Source organism: Leptodactylus fuscus, chromosome 2 (assembly GCF_031893055.1).
Source record: "Leptodactylus fuscus isolate aLepFus1 chromosome 2, aLepFus1.hap2, whole genome shotgun sequence".
Classification (NCBI taxonomy): Eukaryota; Metazoa; Chordata; class Amphibia; order Anura; family Leptodactylidae; genus Leptodactylus; species Leptodactylus fuscus.
In genome coordinates this window covers 256554426-256581743 of record NC_134266.1, presented here as the reverse complement: position 1 = coordinate 256581743, position 27318 = coordinate 256554426, and the positions used below count along the sequence as shown (strand labels likewise).

Sequence of the window (27318 nt, the reverse complement as noted above, 5' to 3'; positions counted from 1 at the left end):
CCCAAAAGTGATGACAATCCAAACAGGCTCTACTCCACAACAGCACCACCCCACCACTGTAGAGGCAGCAAATGGCTCATGATGAAGTTGATGCATTGATGCCTCACTTGGCTACTGGCAGTGACCCCACTCAGTATACACAGTAATATAGAGAAAGGGAGTGCTGAAAATCTTAAAATGAATAAATGTCATATACAGTATTGGATTACACAGTAAAAAATTTGATGGAATACCCTTTTAATACAATATTGAGACATGATAACAAACCACTGACAGGTTGTAACTCACAACACAATCACTTAGTGGCCACATGAAGACACATAGACGATAGACACTTTGTGACAGAGTATCATAAAACCATATGTTTTCTTACACCTTAACATATCTCTGAATGCAATGTACCAAGAGAAGAGGTGAGGAAGGACAATCTACAAAATAGCAATTGTGTCCTTAGTAACATTTGACCCCTAAATCGTAAGACATTTAAGCCCCATCCCTTTCCATTAGGAATGGTCAAAAATTATTTGTAGCCAATGGAAACCAACTAGTATTTAATTCTCTATCATATGTATTGGCCCATATATTGGTTCTCCAGAGAGGCTATCAATACTTATTTTCCCTGGTTCTATTGCACATGATCCATGGGTTTCCCGCTGTCTTTTTTTTTTTTTAATGTAGATTGCGAGCCCCACATAGAGCTCACAATGTACATTTTTTTCCCTATCAGTATGTCTTTTTGGAATGTGGCATGGAAATCCATGCAAACACGGGGAGAACATACAAACTCCTTGCAGATGTTTTTTTGCCCTTGTGGGATTTGAACACCAGGACCCCAGTGCAGCAAGGCTGCAGTGCTAACCACTGAGCCACTGTGTGGCCCCTTGTTCCATGGTCATATGATTAGAACCATCACTTGGCCTCCAAGTCACATCTTCTCCCCCTTCTGCCATGTTCTCTTGTACAGGTAAGATGGGAGCAATGAACATGAGAGAGGCAACTTGGGAGCAAGCAACTGGTCCCAATTATATTGCCTGGGTCAGAACCATCCCAAAAATGAGTGGTTTATCTACAATAGACCCAAAGGAAGTAATGAAACCTTCTCTGGAGAAGCCCTTTAAGAAAAAAAATGAAAATCTAATTGTCTTTCTGGTACAACCTTGTACAGCTAGGATTGTATCACGGCACAACTAAGCAGATGTGATATCCTATAGGGGAGCCGCTAACAAGCTGAGCCTTTTGCTCTTGTGGATCTTGTCTAGTTCCTTCATGTATTACATGGTTGGAAAATCATTTGAGTGGGTATCATGAAATAAAATATCTCCCTAGCAGACAACACTGTAAGAGAAATTTACGTCCAGCCAAAAAGTCAGCTGCTATCTCTCTGAATTCTCGGGGGGTTTCGGCAGTCAGAACTCTTATTACTCTATGTCAGTCGTTCTTCACCCTAACAGAGAAGAATCTCATCTTTCTAAAATACACGTAGGTCCTTGTAGGGTAAGGTAAAATAGGATGTTAAACAATTATTTTCGGTCTAGCTTTTGACCCCAAAAAGTCATTTTATTAGGTTATCCATTATTATAATATTCTTCCCAAAAATAGGAGCAAAAATTCAAGTCATTTTGCAAAATGATTGGGGGAAAAAATGGCACTAAATAAACGGAAATACGTCAAATTTAAGCTTTAGAATTTTTCCCATAGAAGATGTGTGAAGAAGAGTAACAATGATAAGATATCTTGACACTTCTTGATTTATTTCTTATATCTTCAAGGGAATGTATCATGTGTTTAATTGCATTCAGTAGTAGAGAACTAATGAGGCAATATATTAGAAGTACACCCCAAAAATTGGTGAAGAACGTAGCAAATTTTTGAAAATTTCTGAGTCTATTTTTGCACAAAAATATTTAACTTTTTGCTTCTTTGTGCCCCCTTTCCAAAAAAGTGGCATGGTGGTCATGAGGTTTATTGGGAGGGGCCTTAGGCTCACATTGGCTAGGTGAGTTACTAAAATTTTTTGTGGAAAACTGGTGTAAATTATAAACAAGAATACAGAATCAATAAATTGGTCCATCCGCAGTATACACTCAGGTTTGGAGACTGGGTTTCTGGCTCTCATCTTGGGGAAGGTCTGCCCGTGGTTGGTGAGTAGGGTTGAGCCGATCTTGAGATTTCAAGATAGTTTTTAATATCCGATTTCTGATCAATTTCCATCCGAACCAAATTCCAATCCTAATGCAAGTCAATGGGATTTTTTAATGATCGAAAATCAGATTTTAAAAACGATCCTATTCACTACACAGCGTGGAGTCCAAAAATTGAAGCCTTCAATTTTTGGACTCCACAATGCATATTGATTAAAAAATCCGCTGGCTACTTAGTCCCCCCTGCTGTCAGGTTACCTGCACAGAACCACTGCCACATCCTGAGCTCCCGGCCGTTGTTCTCTGTCCTCTGTCCTCTCCTCTCTCATTCAGAAGCCAGCAGAATTCCATGCGCACCTCCGCCTTCCTAGGCTAGTATTCCTGATGCTGGGAGTAGGCGGGGCTTGTTGTGCCTACTCCCAGAATCATAACACTAGCCTAGGGAGGCGGGGGCTCGCACGGCACTCTGCTGGCATCTGAATGAGAGAGGAGAAGACAGAGAACAATAGCCCAGAGCTCCGGGGAGCGGAAGCAGTAGTTCTGTGCAGGTAACTAGGGTTGAGCGATCAGGATCAGAATTCCGTTTACAATCTTTTTTAGGCGGGATCGGAAACAGATCGCGATCGTGAAATTTACTCAATTGCCGATCAGGATCCGATCTTTTCCAATCCCCATCGCTCAAAAGTATTGGTGAGGTCTTACTTTCTTTTTTGTTTGATGTACATTATTGGTCAGATCTATGCCAGCTTGGATTTGAGGTTCTGGAAAATGGAGGGCTAATGAGGTGCCAATTTAATTAGGGAGATCTCCACTCTGGCACACATGAAGTGCAAGACATGATAAATCCCCCACCCCCAATTTCTTTTCTCTTGTATCTGTAGTCTGCCTCCTTTAGGTCCCTGCTGTTACTTGACATCATTTTGCCTCTCTCTAATGATAATGAGATGACTCTGCCCCAGTCTGTACAACAAAGCCGACAAGCAAGATTTTTAAAGCACAAAGTGTCAGCCTATTTGGCCTGTTCTGGTGACCATTGTAAAGACTGCAGTATTTTAATACATTTTTATTAGGCTAGACATGCAAAAATAAAAAAATTAACTATAATCTGTTTATAATAAAAACCTAATTTAAATAATCCTGTATATCGTTTTCTGGTGATACATTCAAAACATATTTCCCATTAACTTATATGATGTCATATTTTGTATTTCCATAAATTGCGTACAAGGACTGACAATAAAAGGTGACACCGAGCGAAATCTGGAATTCACAGCTGGACCTGCAAGCAAAGTGACCTGAACGTCTTACTGAAGTAGTCACCATGTTTGACGCCTTTGTATCAACACTTCAAACCTTCGGCCTGCGACAAAGCTTAATGTCTGGCATCATCTCAGAGATTAATGTCTGCACAACGTCTCGGCTTGAAAACCTATTATTACAGTAGGACAAACACAAGGAATAATTGAATAAGAAAGGTGCGTTGGGTCATGAATACAAACTTGGAGACTCTACACATAATTATGGTCTACCACGACCATCGGCCAGAACACGGACTACAACTATGTTTTACTAAATCTCCGTCAAGACATATGTGCTGTCTGGTCCCATCAAGTCTGCAGTCAGCGACAGCAATCGATGTCCATTACATGGATGGAGCAGGCTTGTGATCAATAAGTGCAGATTATTGCTTTACTATCAAAAGTTCGGAACGTACGGATGGATTTTCTATAATATACACAGCACCGATGGCAGCTGTTATTACAGATGAGCAGATACACAAATACATACTAAGAGGCAAGGTCACCATATTGGAGATTAATATGCACATTTTTCTTTGGCTTCAGATGACCCTTTGTAGAGAATACGCCTGTCCTATGCATGATATCACCGATCTGCAAGACTATAGGGGCTAAAAAGTCATTAACACTAGAGATGAGCGAACACTAAAATGTTCGAGGTTCGAAATTCGATTCGAACAGCCGCTCACTGTTCGAGTGTTCGAATGGGTTTCGAACCCCATTATAGTCTATGGGGAACATAAACTCGTTAAGGGGGAAACCCAAATTCGTGTCTGGAGGGTCACCAAGTCCACTATGACACCCCAGGAAATGATACCAACACCCTGGAATGACACTGGGACAGCAGGGGAAGCATGTCTGGGGGCATAAAAGTCACTTTATTTCATGGAAATCCCTGTCAGTTTGCGATTTTCGCAAGCTAACTTTTCCCCATAGAAATGCATTGGCCAGTGCTGATTGGCCAGAGTACGGAACTCGACCAATCAGCGCTGGCTCTGCTGAAGGAGGCGGAGTCTAAGATCGCTCCACACCAGTCTCCATTCAGGTCCGACCTTAGACTCCGCCTCCTCCAGCAGAGCCAGCGCTGATTGGCCGAATTCCGTACTCTGGCCAATCAGCACTGGCTAATGCATTGTATTGGCATGATGAAGCAGTGCTGAATGTGTGTGCTTAGCACACACATTCAGCTCTACTTCATCGGGCTAATAGAATGCATTGGCCAATCAGCGCTGGCCAATGCATTCTATTAGCGTGAACTGAGTTTGCACAGGGGTTCTAGTGCACCCTCGGCTCTGCTACATCAGATTGCTACATCTGATGTAGCAGTGCCGAGTGTGCATCAGATGTGTAGTTGAGCAAAACTGACTCAGCACTGCTAAGTCTCTGCATTCGCATAGGAATGCATTGGCCAGCCTTCGGCCAATCAGCGCTGGCTCTGCCGGAGGAGGCGGAGTCTAAGGTCGGACCTGAATGGAGACTGGTGTGGAGCGATCTTAGACTCCACCTCCTCCAGCAGAGCCAGCGCTGATTGGTCGAGTTCCGTACTCTGGCCAATCAGCACTGGCTAATGCATTGTATTGGCGTGATGAAGCAGTGCTGAATGTGTGTGCTTAGCACACACATTCAGCTCTACTTCATCGAGCTAATAGAATGCATTGGCCAGCGCTGATTGGCCGAATTCCGTACTCTGGCCAATCAGCACTGGCTAATGCATTGTATTGGCGTGATGAAGCAGTGCTGAATGTGTGTGCTTAGCACACACATTCAGCTCTACTTCATCAGGCTAATAGAATACATTGGCCAATCAGCGCTGGCCAATGCATTCTATTAGCTTGATGAAGCAGAGTGTGCACAAGGGTTCAAGCGCACCCTCGGCTCTGATGTAGCAGAGCTGAGGGTGCACAAGGGTTCAAGTGCACCCTCGGCTCTCCTACATCAGAGCCGAGGGTGCGCTTGAACCCTTGTGCAGCCTCGGCTCTGCTACATCAGAGCCGAGGGTGCACTTGAACCCTTGTGCACACTCTGCTTCATCAAGCTAATAGAATGCATTGGCCAGCGCTGACTGGCCAGAGTACGGAATTCGGCCAATCAGCGCTGGCCAATGCATCCCTATGGGAAAAAGTTTATCTCACAAAAATCACAATTACACACCCGATAGAGCCCCAAAAAGTTATTTTTAATAACATTCCCCCCCTAAATAAAGGTTATCCCTAGCTATCCCTGCCTGTACAGCTATCCCTGTCTCTTAGTCACAAAGTTCACATTCTCATATGACCCGGATTTGAAATCCACTATTCGTCTAAAATGGAGGTCACCTGATTTCGGCAGCCAATGACTTTTTCCAATTTTTTTCAATGCCCCCGGTGTCATAGTTCCTGTCCCACCTCCCCTGCGCTGTTATTGGTGCAAAAAAGGCGCCAGGGAAGGTGGGAGGGGAATCGAATTTTGGCGCACTTTACCACGCGGTGTTCGATTCGATTCGAACATGGCGAACACCCTGATATCCGATCCAACATGTGTTCGATAGAACACTGTTCGCTCATCTCTAATTAACACGTCCCTGCCCATCCTTAACGTTCTCAAGACAATGCTAAACATAAGATGATTAAGGATGGAAATTAGGAATTGTTCCTTGGATTGTCATCCACAATAACCAAAGATTACATCAGCTTCATTCCGCTCGGGATGTATAGGTTAGTCCCTCAGGCGGGGCCATTATACATTATACATACACCCGACAGTGCACACCACTAAAATGGATATAAACGATTTATGGCGTACACTGGAGAGAAAACATTTGTACCATATCAAGGCCTAATGTCGTTTTTTTACACCCTGGCACGGCTCGTATTAAACCGCCTGTATAAATCAAATGTGCGCAGGATTCATTCATCTTGGCTGCTTTAAAATTCTATTGAATTGTAAATGTGCGTTGCCAAGTAATGGATTTTCCTTGGGATTTACTGAAGGCAACAACAGAGGAGCACGTTGTCATTTCTTTTTCCACATCCAAGAGTTTTGTTGAACAGGCATCCGTCGTCATCCTATCAAAGCACCGACGTTTCAGGAGCAGGACTCTAAGGCAAAAAAAAGACGTAAAATCACACGCCGTAAATGCAAATGGATGGCTAAAGGATGGTGTCGCTCATTTATCATGTCCTATGTGATAGATGACATGAAACATTGCACATTATAGTGCTCTAGAAAGGGGCCATATTGAACAACGTATTGTCCACCAGTGGAAGATACTGGTGATACTTATACTCACCTACCCCTGGTCCCCATTCTTACATCCAGACCCACAGTGGAACAGCTCAGGTGACCACCACCAATCACTTTAGTAGTCACATGTTTAGTACTGGTGACATCACTGCTAATATATCACTGGTAAACTTCATATGAGCACTAAGGTCAGGGATTGGCCACAGCAGTTATCTGAGCTGCTCTTCACCAACGTGGACACGGAATGAAATGGAGGACCAGATGCCCAAACCGTGGCCAGGGAGTATTGCTTCTTTTTTGTTTAACTCCAAAACCAACCAACCCCCTTCCCACCACCTCTTCCCAAGTTGTACCGTTTGCTTGGAAGATTCCTTTAAATTTGGCTTCTAAGGCTTAATCAGTTTTGCTGTATTTTGCCTTCAACTATATACAGTATATTGGGAGAGATTCCCCAAAATAATATTTCTTCCATTGTTTCCATTGCCAAAAAGTTTCAGAATCCCTATATTGTTGACAATGAATCATACTTTAGGTTACTGCAGGAACTAGAGATGAGCGAGTAGTATTTGATCGAGTAGGTATTCGATCAAATACTACGGTATTTGAAATACTCGTACTCGGTCGAATACCACGCTGTAAACGTAAAAGTCGTAGTATTCGGTAAACGTAAAACACCGTAGTATTCGATCAAATACCTACTCGATCGATTACTACTCGCTCATCTCTAGCAGGAACTACAGAAGTATGGGGTCTTCAGCAGGAAGCCCAATCCATGATTGACTGTATTTGGGACAAGTGATGGTACCCCATTTGTATAAAGTACAGAGTCCCTCTTAAATGGGCTAAGTATCATTGGATGCCCAGTAGTTTCCCATTAGCTCTTATTATGTTCTTTTTCTTGTTCTTTTCTGGTTCCACATTGTTGGTCTGTGTTCGAGTTTCCATTTGGGAAGTCCGTTTGAGAACCCTCCGAACGGAAACCTATCCACATAAAAAAGCGGTTACCTAAGGAAATCCGCAGATGCCATAGACTATAATGGGGTCTGTGTGGTTTCCGAAAAATGTGGAGAGAAAAATGCTGATTGCAGGACTATTCTGTCCGTGTATTTCATGCGTAGAGAGGAACGGAATGGCCAGAACGGGGGATCAGAGTACCACATGTTAACATGCCAATGTATAAGTTGGGTTTGTGAGAGTTGACAAAAATTATCATTTTTTCTTTTTTTTTTTTTTTTTTTAAAGCAAAAATTAACTTGACTGTTTTTGTCTCTTACAGAAGGAAAATGGATTACGGCCCTAATAATGTGCTCCATGTAGTCTTACGCTAATGCCTCATGCACACAGTCAAGACACTTGCAAAATTCAGCATGGTGGCGGAATTCAGAGTTCCTAATGCCACGTACCACAGAGCCATAAGAGCCCCATTAGATGGACGGTGCTTTTGTAGCAGTAACAGAATTCCACTGAAAAATAAAATATATATATAATATACATACATATATTATAATATATAATTGGAGTCCTAAAAAACCTACAGTACAGTAACGCTCTATAGAAATCTACGAATGCCATACTACGGCTCTGTGAAGCTTGAAAGCTATCCGTCGAGTAGCAGTTGTGAGAGAGTGAAGGGTGTGGTGTGGGAGGACAGGTATATTCTAGCCAGGCAGCTAAAGGGTGTATAGTAAATACCCACACCAGGGAGGTCAGCTGTGTAATCAAGGCCTGATAATAGTCTGTGTGTGAGGACTAAGAGTGTGGCACCACACTGACAGAGCTGACCTGTCCAGACCGAACCTACAAAGCAAGTATTGTGCCACCCATTGTTGTTGCCAAGGCGGGAGTCTGGTAGCCAGGCTCCTGTATAGTCAGGGGAAAGTTTTCTAATGTTTAGTTAGTTCTCAGCCGAGAAGGTTTTTGTTTGCAGTTAGTGCAATACAAGTGAATAAAGCCTGAACTTGTGTGCAACCCAGTCTCTGTGTCCCTGTTTCCTGCACTGCTACAAGCATTTACCTGAGCGATTCCCCACACATTACACCTGTAAGCGTAGGACCTCAAAAGTAGACTACCGGAATTATCGAGAAGGATTCCGTTGTAACCACAAAACAATCCCTGTAATTCTGAATCTGACAACCTCCCCGACACCCACATAACCAAACGTCCTGACATTGAGATTTCTATTCCCAAAAATATTATTTGCAAGCGCCAGCGCCAATATTTACTTTAATATTTAGAAAGGTCAGAGCCAGAAACCTGACATTTGTGAGCGTTTTTGCCACCGTTCTCCTGCCAATTATGATAATGACGACTGGCTCAACAAGTTTAATAATAAATGGAGCAGAGATTCTCAATATGTTGAACAGCTCTCTCCTCGGGATAATGTCATTTAGGAGATGTCCTAACAATGTAATTGTCTACGCTCTATATGAATACTAAAGACGCTTTACAGGACACTCACTCAAGTCCGGGAAGGGGAATATTCAATTAGAATATTTTGTAGATTTTTAATACAATAGATGTCATGCACGCTCATTTTCTTAGGCCAGTCCACCATCATTACCGGGACCTGGACAACTTCCAGTTGCTAACAAATAGCCGCTCCGGTCTAGGGCCGGACACTGGATGTCACAGACAATAATTAATATGTTATTTTTATTACTAGATGCACGTAGCTTAGGAATAAGTTTCGATAGAGATATTTTATAGTACTTTATGTATGTACTGTATAGAACACAAAAAAAACATCTTCCATTGAAATCAATGGGTGCCGGTCATTTCTTTTTTCCACGACCGGTTCAGCCACGGACGTCCACCTGAAGACACTCCCTCTCAACTAGGCCCATTCATTTGGGCCAAATCGGAGGGGAGTGCCGCGACTGGATGCCAATGCACTGCACCAGCATCCAGTCACGGCCACCCATTTTTTGGTCTGGAATCTGAGGTGGCCTCCGCGTCAAATTCCGGACCAGAAAAACCTCACCTGAACTCAGCTGAAGACATTGCTGATAATACTAAGTATTCTCTGCTCATTTTCTAAACATTCTCTCTGATCCAACTGAAGGAGGACACATCTATTATTAGTATTATGTACAGGGTGCATGCAGGAGGCGGCGGGGAAAGGACAGGAAGTCTGTGAAGTACAACTTCAGCCAATAGTTGCAGAGCAGGAAGTGATTTCAGACAATGGGCCACTGTGTTTGCAACTTTTTCTATACATAGAACTAATGCACGGCTATTTATTTGCTTCCTGTGATGTCAAAGGGGTTATCCAAGTAGGCAAGGGGGCTGTCATTGCTCCTTGCAGTCCCACAACCCCTCTAAATATTGACCACCACTGCTGCTCTCCTGTTGTCCTGGGACCTGATGATGAGGATAGTGATGATTTCTCATGACCATTATCTCAGCACTCTGCAGCACTACAGCGGGAGAGCAGGGATGGAGATTAGGAGGGTCCTTGGGTCTCCAGCCTCAAGTCATAGGAAGGGGCTACCAACAGGCCAGGTTCTGGGAAGTTTGAATAAAGGACCGGAGAGTCCCCAAAACTCATGACAACTCTTTGGGTTTGGTGAGTAGCTCAGGGGAGATATATACCTCTGTATCAAAGACTACCATATCCTTAGTACAGGTCATTGATATCAGATTAATTGGAGATTAACTATCGATCAGATCAAAGAGCTATAAGCAGGCGCCCTTGTACACTGTATAGTGGGTGTTCACACTTCTACAGCTCAGCTCCCATTCACTTGCATTTGCACCTCTCAGCATTTTGGTGAATCTCGGTAGCCATAATAGGTATTTAGGACCTAGCGTCTTCACAAGGTCACTGGATGGGCAGGATTACCAGAAATAATGTAAACCTACAAAACCATTAACACCAATCTGCTAAAAGAGACTAGTCTATAGAAAATTTAAAGAAAAAACACAAAAAATAGTCTTGGAATAACAAGATGCAAAAAAATTCTCCCCAAAAAGGCAATATCGCTGCTGCTAATGAGCAAATATCACATTTGCATTACATTAAAGAGCTGACTTATAAAGACACACATGAAATGCAAAGACGGATAAGCTGGAAGGTTTCACTGAAAGTCAGAACGTGACATTTTTACATAAAGCCTTCGTCTTCATCATCTGTGAGTCACATGATAATGCCGCAGCAGATTTTTCCACTGCACTCACACTCACCGTAGCAAATATTTGGTTACAGTCAATTTTTCTTTATACAATCCCATACAATACTGAGATATGTCAGGAAAAATCCTTCAATGTCTATAACGCACATTGTAACCGCTGGGTGGTCAGACATATTGGATAGAATCTCATGATATAATGATGCAAAATAATGTTATTTAGGAAAGCTGGTCATCTTGTGACATGTATATTTGGACATGTCTGCCCAAGAGCAAAGTCAAGGAAAGACACATCTGTACGCAACCTTGCTGAGGTCAACATTCTGCAGGACATACCATCCCTCTATCATTGTCTAGTCCATATAAGTCTGATGGTCCTCTCTCTGACCATCCTATCAATCTTTTTGAGGATGGTAATCTGTTCCATGTACAAAAGTGAAGCCATCATCAATGCTAGCCAATTGCACAGATGTGAGCACCTCTGTGGGGCATCTATGGCTAGTATAGACAAATTTGGTGACTGATACATTTGGTGGCACCTGAGTAACCCACACCTGTGTTTTTGCTTCTGTTGAGAATGGAACGCACAGAGCTTTGCAAGATCTGTCACACACTATTGACCAATGACACATGATGTGCCCCATTAACTATATAGTGGGTTCTACCAATGAAAGCACATATAAATGCAGCATTAGAGGGCTTATTAGGATGTCATTTGGCTCTGGTGCTTTAGTTTGACAGGGTCTAGGATCCAGATTACAGGACACAAAATCTATATGTGTCTGTGTGTACATAATACCCTGTTTCTCCAAAAATAAGACCTACCCAGAAAATAAGCTCTAGCATGATTTTTCAGGATTATGCTTGGAATAAAAACCTACTCCAAAAATAAGCCCTAGTTACAGTTCATTAAAAAAAAGTGTCCAGGCTATACATGTCCATCTCCCCACCCTGTACCCGCCCACACTCTCCTAAGCCACAAGCCCCGCCTTCTTCCTAGCTCTTTAAACACTAACCTGGGAGGCGGGGGCAGCGAGGCGAAGAAGAACGAGAACACCGGGCACCGGACCAGCCATCTCCGCAGGTAAGTAGCTACTAGAGATGTTAGCTAGTCTCCCATTAGAATGAATGGACGCAGCCGGCGCGCAGGGGATTAAGGCTGTGTGCCGGCTGCTTCCATTCATTCCTATGGAACCGCAGTGGAGCCTTCACAATGAGTATACACTCCGCTCAGAATGAGCGGAGCGTATACTCAGTGTGAAGGCTAACATTGTTAGCTTTTCCCACAATGCTTGGCCAGTAGCAAAGCATTGTGGGAAATAATCACCGATCTCGATCCCACCTAAAAAGATCATGTTTGGAATTCCGATCGCGATCGTGAAATTTTCTTGATCGCCGATCGGAATCCGATCTTTTCCGAACACGATCGCTCAACCCTACAGATACCCCCAAATGTGTAAATTTTGTGTGTATGTGTTTAATGTTTATCTATGTGTATATGCATGTGCATGTACTGTGTATGTATCTGTGTGATGTGTACATATCTGTTTTATGTGTGCGGAATGTAATGCATCTGTAATGTGTGTGCCTATGAAATATATATATATATATATATATATATATATATATATATATATATTCTTATGTATTTTTATGTACTGTGAATAATATTGTATCATTTTTACCTGTATACATATGTAAATGTGTGAGTAAAGCATGTATCTCTGTATGTGTATAACTAGTACATTTATGTAACTCTATGTGTGTCTATAGTGTGTACATTGTACAATGTGTCCAAGGCTGTTTTCATATCTGGTTTAGTCCGTTCCATTGCTCTGCTTTGTCACAGAAGTGGAACGATGAAATTGAAGTTCATATTACTGGATCCATTACATGGTGCACACCAGCAGTCCCTGATAGACCCCACTGACTTATAATGGGGTCCATTTGTTTTCCATTTAGGTTTCTGTCCTTACTAAAAAAAAAAAACTAGCCCAGCCTGATATAGAATTCTATTGCTTTATACAAATAATTTACGTCTTTTTTGTTACATGGGAAGAATATGCAAATCTGACTTCCATGATGTAATTAGGATGCCAGTGCCTCAGTCATGCACACCAATAGAGAGCGCTCACTGAGAATGTGCAAGTCTATCTTCCATGATGTAATTAGGAAGACAGAGTCTCAGTCAAGTAAACCTATAGAGGGCGCTCCCTTTAACATCATGCCGACCTTCTTAGAGGCCTTTGTTTGCAATGATGTTGGGATTTTACCAGGTACAGTCTCTCAGCCAAGGACAGCTGTTTCGATGTTCTTGCATCTCATCAGCTTGGCACCTGTCTGGTGGTTCTCTCACTATGGAGTGACGATAACCCTGTCTGCGCCATTTGTTTTCAAGACATGGGCATGTGACTTCTGCACCCAGTTAGTGTCCTTGGCAATTATTGGTCATACGTACTGGCATCAAGAGTGCAAACACTGGAGGTGACACCCGAGCAACACTATATAGTAAGCTCCTTGTTTTATGTTAAACATATTTTAAAGAATTTTTGGACATGTTATTTTTAATATTCCGTGTTGTATTTATATTTTTTTAAAAATCGAAAAATCTTGCAACTTTTGCCACTAAGCCTAAAATAATCTTTCACTTCGTGATTCCTGGAGCTGGACTACAGCGCAGAGAGACAATGCTCTGGAGCAGACCACAGGTCATTGTAGGAAAGGGGGGAATAGTTCACCTTTAAAATCCTCTATTGTGACTAGTTATTGTTGCTGGTGTTGCTGGTCAGCATATTGTTTGGCTTAGTGGCCAGAGTCAAAACTTATTGTTTTTTAGGATTTTTTTCATAGATAATAGCATGGAATAAAAAAAAAAAAAAAAAAACCTCAACAAGTATTCTTTAAAAAAATGTTTAACATAAAACTTGAATTAAAAAATAGATAATTTAATGGTGACACATTCTCTTTAATATTGATATTGAAATATATCAGATAACTGACAAAAACATTTTTCATAATCAGCCAGATATATTAAAGCAGCTCAGCCTAACAGTACCCGTGTGGGAAGGGTCACGGTCTTGGAGCATTCCTAGCCTAATAATACCAGCCTGTAAATCCAATATGTAACCATCACTTGTTAGGCGAGTACCAGATCATACCAGGCTCTTCCCAGTACCCCTGATGGTGGTGTTGTTGGGCACCAGGTTAATATATGGGAAGTTTAGAACTGTCACAGCTTTGTTTATTGTGATTTTTCTGTGTTACTATCGGCCATCTGTTGTTGACTGTGAGTAACCCATCCGAGCATGGGGACTATTTGGTATCCCTTTGCAATCCTAATGCAGGGAATCCTTCTGGAATTTTGCACTAGCATGGGTTTCTTTCTGTTGCCAAGTTGATAAACTGATTGCTGCTATTTTGGTTCTGGAACTCCCGGGAATTGGTTGTTGGGGGGAGTCTTGTTGGCCATACATTTCCCTTGCTGAGATTACAGATGAATGACCGACCATGTAATGTATGGACAGGCTAGGTACACCTGCGTAACTATGATATGGGTCTTAATGGGTGATCTTCTTCTATGCGCTATCATAGGACACAATGATGGGTGTTATCTTGATAAGACAACCTTTTAATCCTTTAGTTTGACTAATGTTATTATCATTACATCATATCAAAGGACCCAATTTTTGACCCCCTAAAAGACACACGGGAGGTACGGAGTATTACAGTCATCATCATAGTGGAACTTTAATGATTGGTCATCACTTTCTTTAACATCACGTATTGACAATAAATTCTTAATTATAAATATTTTACTACGGTACTTCAAATGATCCTTATTAATTTTTTAGTATAGTCATATTACAGTGAGATAGAAGATTATGATTAGGAGCGTTAATTGTGCAGGGACAATCAATCACAACAATTACGGGGGTAATTACTTCTTAAGTAGCCAACATTATTACACAAACTGATAAATATCAGAGAGAACAGAAGAAAAGAAAGCAGAAATCTAAGATGCAATGGAAAATAGAAAGTAGAAACTATATGAAAGTATTGTATTTGTAAGTATTTGTATTATTACACTAGATTAGCAGTTTATGGTGTCTTGATTCAAGTGGAGAACCAAAGACCAAATGGGATCCAGTACTAATAATGTGTGGTTGACAAATATTAAAACTCCTCCTCCCTATAAGTATGGACTTCTGCTAACATAACTTCATGTGGCACCATGGTGGCTTATAGAGGAAATACTAGAGGCTGAAAGAGACTAAGAATATTCATGACCTATTCTAAGGATGGGTCATCAATATCAGATAAGTAGGGGTTTAACACTTGGCATTGCCATCGATCACCTGTTCTCAGCAACTGTTACACAGAGAATGGAGCAGGAAGCAGACAGCGATGTTCTCTGTGCTTGGCCACTACACAGAGAACAAAGCTACCTGCTTGCTGCTCCATTCTCTGTATCTCAGCTGCTGAGAACAGGTTGAGCGATGAGGGTGCAAGGTGTTGGATCCTAATTCCCCACTGACTTGATATTGATGATGTATCCTAATATAGGGCATCAATATTTTCAATTTAATAAAACACTTTTTGCTCTTGAGGGGCCCTAAGTGGCTTGTGTATCTATCTATCTATCTATATATCTATCTCCTATCTATTTATCTATCTATCTATCTATCTATCCATCCATCCATCCATCCATCCATCCATCCATCCATCCATCCATCCATCTATCTATCTATCTATCTATCTATCTATCTATCTATCTATCTATCCATCTATCTACGGTGTCTATCTATCTATCTATCTATCTATCTATCTATCTATCTATCTACGGTGTCTATCTATCTATCTATCTATCTATCTATCTACGGTGTCTATCTATCTATCTATCTATCTATCTATCTATCTATCTATCTATCTATCTATCTGTCTATCTATCCATCTATCAATCAGTCTCTCTATATAGCATCTATTTAGATAAATGTATAAAGCATCCATTTGATATATACATCCTGTCGACACTATAAGTCAATGAGTCATATGTGTCATAAATAAATAAAAAACTTACTTATAGGTTGCTCATGCTAATTTAAAACATATCTACATTATATATGCACATTATTAAAAGTATCCTCCGTCATTAAACTAATTATTGGTTGGTTCATCAGTCAGTGAATGGTCAGTTGCACTGCAGCACCACCATAGGGGAAATAAGGCATTACACACGTCTCATTGAATTCACCAGGTTGCTTGAATAAGCCATGGAAGTGTCTGGTCCTTCACGATGAGAGACACGCTTTCTAGTTTCTCTCCATTCTGGGTAATTACGACAAGCATTTATCTGAACCATTGGTAAAGACATTTTAGAATGCTTAAGCTACTGTGTATCTGAATAATTTGCTCTTTAATTTGACTCATCCATTGGCTTAAGACATTAATGTTGTGTAAGCTTCGCTTCAGTCAATGGAACCGTGATCTGTGTAATGTAACAAGCAGGCATGAAACGATACAAAAAATTGTAAACCTTCCAAGACGAGATCAAGTATGCGGATCCTACTGTAGCCAAAATAATTGTCACATACAGTACGGCATCTCTTTTCTGATGCTTTGCATAATAATACTGGTGAATACATAAAGGAATCATTTACTCCACTCTTGCAGTGGTAATAAAATAATCCCTTCTTCATTTCAGCATTTGTATACAGTGCTACAGATTGTCCTTCTAAGGTGTCACCTGAGTCTTCTGAGCCCAAAAGTAAAATCTAAAACCTGTAATATGGCATTTATAATACAGGTGTCTACCTTTCTGGTAGAAGAACCTTTGGAACCCTCCACTCGTAGGTCTTGGTGCAACTAGTACCCGGCACCTTCTATAACTATATGCCCTAGGTGGCCGAGATCGCCAGTACATGAAGAGTTCCCCAAACCTTGTAGAGACTACAAAGAGTCAAACCCTTGGAAGATCATAATAAGATAGTGTCTGAAGGCCACCATGCATTCAGAATGGAGCCCGTTTAGCCCACCAGAGGAAATAACACGTTCAGCTCAATTCTGCAGCACTTAAGAAAACCTTTAATAACTGTGGACCATTATCGAGCCAGGGCCGGCTGGAGTGTTTGTCCTGTGTTGACCCATTCTAACCTCGATTTACAGAAGTCGTAAAGGGAGTCTATCACTAAGTACGGTATAAGCACAATCAGATAACTTGGATTTGGTGTCTTAGTTGCTGAGATATTAGTTTTTTTTTCCTTATTATGCTAATAAGCTTAGGATATCAACATTGCTCTCATTGCACCATTGCAGACCATTAAGATTATTACTGTCCCTGCTTTCCCGATCCTTTTGCGCACAGCACTCAATAAGCACTGTATACACAGCTATGGGCTTCACCATGATGTGGCTCCCCTCTGACCCCAGTGGTCACATGATCCACAAGATAGTTATAGGCAAGAGACCCCAGTTGCAGGGGAAATCAGCCCCCCCCCCACCCCTAAAGGTCTAATATTACCTTAAGGTGACACAATGTAATAATAATAATAATAATAATAATAATAATAATAATAATAATAATAATAATAATAATAATAATTAGAATTTGTAAGAAAAGTAAAAATAAATAAATAAATAAAATAATACTTCAATAACACGCCCTTACCACAGGTTCTAGCCCCACCCTCGACAACAACATACAAAATAAAAATTACTGTAACAGAGAGGACCCTGAACAAGAAATTGATGCGTGACTGAAGTGGTTAAGTCAATGTGGTCTTCTGTGCATGTATGGAATCTACATTGCAATATAATTGTTTGTTATATCTATATGTTCACTTTTCTGTGTAGAGTTGCAGAATGAGTCATACTCCCAGTCTGTCTCAGTTTGTCCATTACCCCCAGTCTGTCTCGGCTTACCCATTACTCCCTGTCTGTCTCGGCTTACCCATTACTCCCTGTCTGTCTCGGCTAACCCATTACTCCCAGTCTGTCTCGGCTTACCCATTACTCCCAGTCTGTATTAGCTTACCCATTACTCCCAGTCTGTCTCGGCTTACCCATTACTCCCTGTCTGTCTCGGCTTACCCATTACTCCCAGTCTGTCTCGGTTTACCCATTACTCCCAGTCTGTATCAGCTTACCCATTACTCCCAGTCTGTCTCGGCTTACCCATTACTCCCAGTCTGTCTCGGCTTACCCATTACTCCCAGTCTGTCTCGGCTTACCCATTACTCCCAGTCTGTCTCGGCTTACCCATTGCTCCCAGTGAGTTCACTATTAAAGTCACAAAAGTGTAATCTCAGCTTCAGCCTGCTGCCGTAAAGCAACTACAAAAATCTTACAAAATGAAGAGATAAAAACAATCTGTTAATTGTGCATTGCTTCGTGAATGTTATTTGCTAATGAATAAAACTTATTTTCCGATGGCTATATTTTCTATAACCCACGGTGGAGAACAACGGGCATGCGGCAATCTATTACTTCTACGTCAAATGGCAATAATCTCTTATTAAAGGTTCAAGAAATTTCCAAGGCTGAAGTGCTTTTATGGGGGAATCACACTGTGAATTGGGATTATTTTGAATAAATAATGAAGTCTTCTTACCATGTAATAAGAAGGAACCCTTTGAGATGAGAAAACAAACTTGGTCTAACTAATAAAACGTGGCGCAGATTTAAAGTTGAGAAATTCTTCGTATTGAATCATTGACTTAACTTGGTAAACTGCTCTAAAACATAGAAAGTGTAATTGGCTGTCATTTTCAAGACCCAATATGCTAATTAGATTTCCCATTGTTGGGTGGACTTTGTTTACTCCAAGTAGGACAACTAGGACATTGTCATTGCTCCACAAAGGTAAGTGGCAATGACTTTGTTGCTCCAAAGAGTTCTTTGGCATATTGACAAAAATGGAGATATCTTGGGAATGGAGGAACCGACTGACAAGGGGAAAATACTGATTCAGGTGACCATAATCTATCTATCTGCAGGGTTGGGTTGACATGCTAGGTCCTGGAGATGGACTCACTTTAAAGGGTACCTATCATTTTCAAAAAGAGTTAACAAATGACAAGTATTGACCAGTAGGAGACTTGGGGCTTAGTTCTCCACCCTTCGTAAGACTCAAAGGTCAATTGAGCACTATGTCCCTTTCCATCTTTTAGCTCTCCTCATGAATGGTGCATCACATGTACAGTCTTATAGACAGTGTGTATACTCAGGAAAGGATGGACACTACTCAAAGTAGTTTCCAGATGAGCTTGCTTATTTCATTATCACAGTATCACAGTTCACAAAAGGTCAAGAGCCGCATAATAATTGCACATAACAATGTTAGACTGTCAGATATGTTTGTTTTTTAATGTCAGATATGCAACGTTCAGGCAATATTGAGAGGTCAACACATATTGAAGCCAGCCACACTGGCAAGGAACAAGGTTCTGTGCAGTTATTATGCGGCTCTTGACCTTTTGTGAACTATGTTAATAAAATAAGCAAGCTTAGGCCCGGTTCACATCTGTGCATGGGTTTCCGTTTGGGGAGTCCACTTGTTGACCCCCTAAATGGAAACCTGATCTGCATAAAAAAATAGACTGGGGTCCATGTGGTTTTCGTTCAAAAAATGTGGAGAGAAAAATGCTACTTGCAGGACTTTTTCTCTCTAATTTTTAATGCAGAGAGGGGAACAGAATGACCCAAACGTAGATGTGAACCGGACCTCAATGGAAACTGCTTGGAGTTCTGTCTATCCTGAAGTATTTGGAGGAATCCGTCCAGTTCTCCCTGGAATCGTGCACCCAACATTATCTACAGAGAGAGTACTGCCCATACACCCTTCCCTCATAGAAAGTTTTTGAGATCATATACATATCACCAGTTGAACATAGTCGATCAAATGTGCAGAGGAACAGAATGTAGCAATCGGAGGGGGACTCAGCTTCTGTATTCCCACTCATCAAAACTTCTTAGTTGCCATAAGCTTGTTTGAAGTGATAATATTGTATTTAGGATCTGTGCTTGTGGTCAATGATCTGTTGATATGTCCAGATTGGAATCATCTGACAGAGGTTTAACAAAAAACTCCTTAGACCCTAAACATGTGATCAGCCCCATCTACCATGTACCATATGGCCTAAGTGAAACTTCTAACTTATAGAGTCTCTCTTGACAATTGGCACATTTCAGAATTCTGGATGCAAGTAACCTCTGCATGTGAACAAGTATGTTCTTGAAGAGATCTTGAAAACTATATAAAACTATAATACTTAAAAAAGCCAGAAGAACTTTACGCTCCTTAAAAACATTTACACAAAGATAAAGTCAACCATGCTATCTCCATGTATAAACAGGACAAGTAAACAATAGAAGATCTTTACCTTTTCCTTGTCCTCGAGACCAGATGTATCTAGAACATTCCGTATTACAAAGGGTGTGGACAGTCTCAAGAGAACTTGTTCAAAAGTACAGATGATTTTTGGGGAAACAATTTCAAAATTATCATGAAACTTCATGGTTTTATGAACTTCACATTTAATAAGTTTCCTCAGTCCTTCTCCAAGCTGAAGAATAACCATGTTGGGGTCAAACATCAGGTGGAAGGGAAAAGCTCTACAGAATGTGCTGATACTTATCCTCAAGTCAGAAGGAACTTGAGACGATCTTGCTGGAGGTAATTTTGTGATGGTTGCATTATCACATTCCTTAATTTTAAAGATAAGAGTGTTACAGTTACCCGGACTTATAATTTCAGGAAACAACTTCTCATTGACGTTATTGACTTGTTCAACCTCAACTTTGAGTTGATAGATCTTCTTTCCCACTGCCTTTATCATACCGAGCATGGCAAACCCTACAATGTGATGGAGATGGAAGCAACTGAGGACGAGGGTCCCATCGGTAAGCTCTTTGCATAGGAAAGAGGGGGATTCAACAGTCACCTGTCTTCCAATTGAAGTCCTAATATGCTCCAACAAAGCATCAAAACCATTGAAGAAGTCAAGTAGGGTTCCACCAACAGCTCGCAGAACTCTTTCATTCTCCTCAAAGCAAAGACTGAAGAACTCCTCACCAAATCTTTCTTGTAACTCTTCAAACTTCATCCCTGAAATAAAAGACATTTTATATATTTATATACATCTCATTATCATGAATATGTTATTAGATATATGGAACGAGTTCTGTATTATATTTGTTTAACTCGCTTACTATACTGTAAGATTAGTTGTTATTTTTTTCATAGTTTTTGCTAAAGTGATTTTTTACTTAGATAAAAATGTACTTCTGTGCAAAGTTTAGACAATGCAGCTCTGTCTTCCAGGAGGGCTTCTTGTGAATGGAGCACCAGTGTACTTGCTTGACCAGCATTTCATTCACTTCTATGGGACTCGTGGGACTGAAATCTCTGGAGCCCCATTAAGTGAATGGAGCACCATCCATGCAAAAGTACTGATGCTCCATTTACAAGGAGGCCTTAGAGGGACTTTTATTCCACTGTCCTCCTGATCACTCCTTCCAGTGATTGAACATTTATCCTCTGTTCTGTAAATAGGGGATAACTGTCCATAACAGGAAAAGCCTTTTGACTCCTCCCTTACTTAGTAATACATTTTTCCTGTGTTTTGAGTCCTCCCCTGCTTAGTAATGCATTTTTCCTGTGCTTTGAGTCTTCCCTTGCTTGCTAATGCTCTTTTATCCTATGCTTTGCATCTTCCCCCGTTGGCTAATGCACTTTTTCCCTGTGTTTTGAGTCTTCCCCTGCTGGCTAATGCACTTTTTTCCTGAGTCCTCCCCTGCTTGCTAATGCATTTCTCCTGTGCGTTGAGACCTCCCCTGCTTGCTAATGCACTTTTTTTTCCTGTGCTTTGAGTCTTCCCCTTTTTTTCCTGTGCTTTGAGTCCTCCCCTGCTTGGTAATACATTTTTCCTGTGCTTTGAGTCCTCCCCTGCTTGCTTATGAACTTTTTTCCTGTGCTTTGAGTTTTTCCCTTTTTCCTGTGCTTTGAGTCTTCCCCTTTTTTCCTGTGATTTTAGTCCTCCCCAGCTTTCTAATGCACTTTTTTCCCTGTGCTTTGAGTCTTCCCCTTTTTTTCCCTGTGCTTTGAGTCCTCCCCTGCTTTCTAATGCACTTTTTTTCCTGTGCTTTGAGTCTTCCCCTGCTTCCACCTGTGTTGTTTGGCCTTTTCCTTGCACAGTAATCCACATTGTATGATCTGCAGAAAACAGAGCAAATAGCTATTCTGATCTTATTTTCGGCTTCGAAAGAGACAGGAACGATAGAATAAATAAATTCTGTTTACTTACCCAGCACTGCCACAATACATCTCCTACATATAATACTCCTGCACCCTCTGTACACATCATTTTTCATATCTCACTAGATATGCTATTTAAATACTGCAATCTTTGATGTGTATTCTAGAATTTTCTATAACTTTTACTGGCTCGTTGTTTTTTCCTCGGTAATGAATTTACACTTTTCTCAGATTTATCAGTCCTTTATCAATAGTGAAGCTGAAAATAATGGAAAACCAAAATTGTGATATTTAAACAGAAAAAAAACAAGTAAATGTCACAACATCTCAGATTTACTCTCAGAAGTTTAAGAAGCTGCTCTTAAAAGAAATACAACAATGAGAAGACAGCCATAACTTTGTTTTATTGATGGATTTCTATGAAGCCTTTACTTTATGGGCCTTAAAGGGGATGCATTACCAATTTTTTTGTATTCATTAAATGAAATGTCACATTTTTCTCATCTGTTTTTATTTTATGATTGTAGATTTGTAATTCTATTTTCTGTACAAGAGTATGGGGGGCAACCAATGTGCTTGAGCTTCACCTATGCTCCCTTAACAGCATTTAGTAATATGCTTTACGGCATAGTCATGGCCATGGGCAGCAACAGACTGGAGTAATTGAAGTCTATGATAGAGTTGTATTCTTAAAAAACATATGTAACATATAAACTTGGTCATTTTCTGGTGACACAGTCCCTTTAGGAATCTGTCTACATCCAAATTTTTATAGCAAGATTTTAACAGAATATTCCCATTTTAACAATTAATTATTTATTAATTGTTTTTGAGCCTCCTCTTCCCCCAGGTGAACCTCACAGGTAGAGTTGGCCTGATGAAGACTCTAGGTTGGGTGTCGAAACGCGTTGCCATTGAACCAATAAAGGATTATAAGCTTTCAGCAGTTCATCATTATACCCGGACTGTTCTGTTTTTCTGCGTCTACATTGTAACAACTAATGGAATTTACAGTCTACGGGAGAGCATTCAGTTACCTGCAACTCATTGGCACATACATGGTACGTTAAATGGACCACAAGATGTGCCATATTATGCCAAAATTCTGCTGCAAATTTCTGTTGCAAAATGTGGTAAATCTGGTATATGGTAAGACTGTCTAATCTGAGTTTACATTGTCTATGAGGTTGAGGCCCCTTGTTAAGGAAATGCATCCTTTTTTGGTTGCAGATTTTGCTGTGTTTTTTTAATTAGTCATACGTAGGAGTGGATTGAGCAGAAGGGAGAAGTATAAGAACTTCCTATATATTTCCCATTCCTTTTGTAGCCATTCTTTGCTTAGGCTCAAAAAAGCGCAACATAATCTGCAACAAAAAAGCTGTGTTTTTGCAACGTGGAGCCTCAGCCTAAGGCCCCTTGCACATGACCATGTGTGAGTTCAGTCTGCTACGGGATAGCAGAGTAACCCATTCATTTCTGTCGACCCATACACATGACCATGTATTACCTGTACAGTCTGGCCCACGAAACTCAGGACCGGTCCTATTCCTGTCCTGTTTTACTGCCGCGCTTCTGCAGCACCCATTCATTTAATTAATAAGGCCATGGAAGCACAACCGGTTGCACAGGTAGCACACGGATGACATCCGTATGCCACTTATGCACTGCCAGTGCCCCATACACGGTCGTATACTATTAGCCTTACCCTTGGTTCACATCTGTGTTTGGTAATCCGTTCGGGGAGTCCGCATTGGGACCCCCCCGTATGGACTACCGAATGCATTGGCAAGTGGTGTGCAGTGAAAGCACAGGGACCTGATAAACTAATGGGGTCTGTGTACTTGCCACGAGATCTCCGCAGGGAACATGCAGACAGGAAAGTAGATTGTGAAGTACTTTAATGTCCGAAGGATTCATGCGGGCAGCGCTCATAGAACACACAGACCCCATTATAGTCTATGGGGATCCGTGTGCTTTCACTGCACAGCGCTTGCCATCTGCGTTTGGTATTCCGTTCGGGATGGGGTCCTCATGTGGACTCCCCGAATGGATTGCCAATGCAGATGTGAACGAGTCCTTACACAGGATTAGTAAAATTACCATATTGTGTTCCTTCGGAGAACAGCTGTAGCTCAACTGATGGAACTGAAAAATCTTACTTAAAAAGTTTGTGTGTAGCCTGAGCCTAACACAGAGAAGGGAGGGGGAGTACAAAGATAAGCTAAATCAGCCAGGAGCAGCGCTCTGCCGGATCTATGTCACACTCAGCAGGGTAGCCAGCTAGGTGAATGAGTTATTCAAACTCTACGGCAATAAAGTGGTAGGAAATTTTTAATGAACCCTATTTAGAAAATTGCTAAATTTTGCATTTAATAAGCAAGTCTTTACCTTTTCTTAATGTACTACTGAGCCAAGGGGTTAAACGCTCAGACCTTTGACTAAAGCGGCCAAATAAGACATCGAGCAACAATAATAGCACAGAATCCATTTCTCCTCAATTTGTTTAATTTCTCTCCAACAGTTTAAATATTAAATTCCTGAGGGGAAGGAATCAAAGTCTTCCTATTGCCTTCCACAATATGCATATTCAAAAGGCCATATGATAGAATCGGCGCGTCTCTCTGGATCCGTTCCCTTTGAAGTGCCTTAAACTGCTTGTTTAGTATGGCTTCCAGACATTTGAACAGGGAAACCTGCTTCAAACAGATTAACACCTGCTGGCAAAATTGGACCAAAAGCAATTCAATCAAGGGATATTTCAGACGTTGTCCACAATCATCGCCGGCCCATTAAATCAATACTCAACACTAAGTACAATATATAGCGGGGGGCAACAAAACAAGTTTTATATTCCCATAGGTGCAGTGTAATGTTTTCAGTTCGGAATGTAATTCTCAGGAGTATTGCTGCTGAAGGTCATGTAGAACGTGCGTCCACGCGTTCCGCTCGCTGCTTTCATCTCCTTTGCTTCGCACATAAAGGCAACACAGATTAAAACACAAGTCATTTGCGCAGCCGTTTTAATTTGATAGGATTTGGGTGGAACGCATCATTTAGCACAAGCACCACTTTCTGCTAACAGATAATGCTAACATCACCTTCTTACAAGGTGAGATTTTCCATGTTTGGTCTTCTTTGATTATTCTGTTGGGAAACTGATCAAATGTAGCAACTGTGTCCATCGCAACATCATTGCAAGTCTGACCTTCTCGAGTTCTATTGAAAAATCAGTGCACGGTCTCCATAGCTACTTTCTCCACCCCTGAGGAGCTTTTTACCACAACACTGACTGTTCACATCCTAATACAGGGTGTCAATTGAATAACCATCTTCATTTTCCTCCCCCACAAGGGAGGACCTCTCATGTTCTTATCGACATGTGGTATTATATATATATATATATATATATATATATATATATATATATACAGTGAGCTGAATTCAGTGCACTGTTGGCTTGCCCGGGATGTGCCTTGGAGGTGAAGATATCAGTGCCGTGAGTTTCAGCACCAATCTCTCCCCACTGTCAGAAGGGCGGGCCTTAAAGCCTAGCATCATCGACCATAGACTTTTTTTTTTTTTTTTTTTTAAATGTAGATTGTGAGCCCCACATAGAACTCACAATGTACATTTTTTCCCTATCAGTATGTCTTTGGAATATGGGATGGAAATCCATGCAAACACGGGGAGAACATACAAACTCCTTGCAGATGGTTTTCTGCCCTTGGCGGGATTTGAACACCAGGACTCCAGCGCTGCAAGGCTGCTGTGCTAACCACTGAGCCACCGTGTGGCCCCCATCATCAACCATAGACTTGTACTGTCTTGTCTTGTACTGGACTTGTCATTTCACAGACTTGTACTGTCGGGAGGTGGCATTGCTCACAACCCAGCGATGATGCCGGACTGTAAGGCCAACCCTTCAGCACGGATATCACCACCAAGGGGGCGCATAACATGAACACCAACAGTGTGCTGAATCTAGAACACTGTCGGCTTGCTAGCAGTATACAATACCACTCATTGATGAGGGCATGAACGGTCCTCTTTAAAGGAGTCTTCCAGTTATTTAAAATATATATATATATATATATATATATATATATATATATATATTTAAGAAGTCTTGCAATAGGGATATTAATGTAAAAAATAGTACTCTCTCACCTCTCTCCAATCCCCTGTGGCTTCTTTAGTCAGTAATGGACTTAAAGGGGTTGTCCAGGATAAACTGACAATTAACCCCTAAACTAAACTCCCTCCCCCACCTAACTTCTAATTTACTTCAATTTTATCTGATCTGATAATCCGGTGCTGTTCCATTTCACCGCTTTCGAAACAGAACGTTACCATCACTCTTCCCCCTCCCCTTTCCCAAGCAATACTTATCAAGCCTTCCTTTGTCCGGGGACGGCTCCTCCCTGTCTTCTAGCAGTGGGTGGAATAGGTTAGCTAGGGAGACGGGGAGGGTAGGAGGGGCTAGTAATGGGCGGGATCAATAGACTTAGTGAGATACTGAGGGTGGGAGGAGCTAGTAATGGGCAGGATTGCTAGTCAGTGAAAGTGGGAGGTGCTAGGCTTAGTCAGACAGTGAGGGTGGGAGGGGCTAGGCTTAGTGAGACAGTGAGGGTGGGAGGGGCTAGACTTAGTGAGACAGTGAGGGTGGGAGGCGCTAGGCTTAGTGAAACAGTGAGGGTGGGAGGGGCTAGGCTTAGTGAGACAGTGAGGGTGGGAGGGGCTAGGCTTAGTGAGACAGTGAGGGTGGGAGGGGCTAGGATTAGTGAGACAGGGAGGGTGGGAGGGGCTAGGCTTAGTGAGACAGGGAGGGTGGGAGGGGCTAGGCTTAGTGAGACAGAGGGTTTTGTATCGGAGTACGAAAGGAGGAGGGGGCTGAGTAAGAGGAAGTTAGTGCAACGATACAGAGGAAGCTGCATAGTAGGAAGGTAACAGCATGTAAACAAGCACAGAGGATGCAGCAGCAACCAGAGACACCCAGAAATCACTGCAAATACTGCTAAAGGTATATAAGTGTACTTATTAACCCATTACTAGCACTAACGGACCTTTATAAAAAAAAAAAAAAGATTTTCTGCCCGGAAAACCCCTTTAGGCGCTCAAATACATTTTTATATGACCCCTCTGGTTGTACATAAGCCGGTGTATAGTGTTAATAATTAAGTTACTGACAGCTGTGAGTTTGTCTTCATGTTCATTCGTCAAAAACAGTGTGCACCAGAGGAGCAGAGAACAAGTCAGTGCTCCTGAGGGGAGAACATAAC

At 41.4% G+C, this 27318-nt stretch overlaps 1 protein-coding gene across 1 annotated transcript in view; it reads right to left on the bottom strand.

Annotated features, from left to right (window-relative positions):
• GUCY1A2 (guanylate cyclase 1 soluble subunit alpha 2) overlaps window positions 1-27318 on the bottom strand; it is a 137602-nt gene that overhangs the window by 58990 nt on the left and 51294 nt on the right. The window contains exon 4 of the mRNA XM_075266123.1: window positions 20166-20890. Within this exon, the coding sequence (XP_075122224.1) occupies window positions 20166-20890 (725 nt within the window). The remainder of the gene's footprint in view (window positions 1-20165; window positions 20891-27318) is intronic.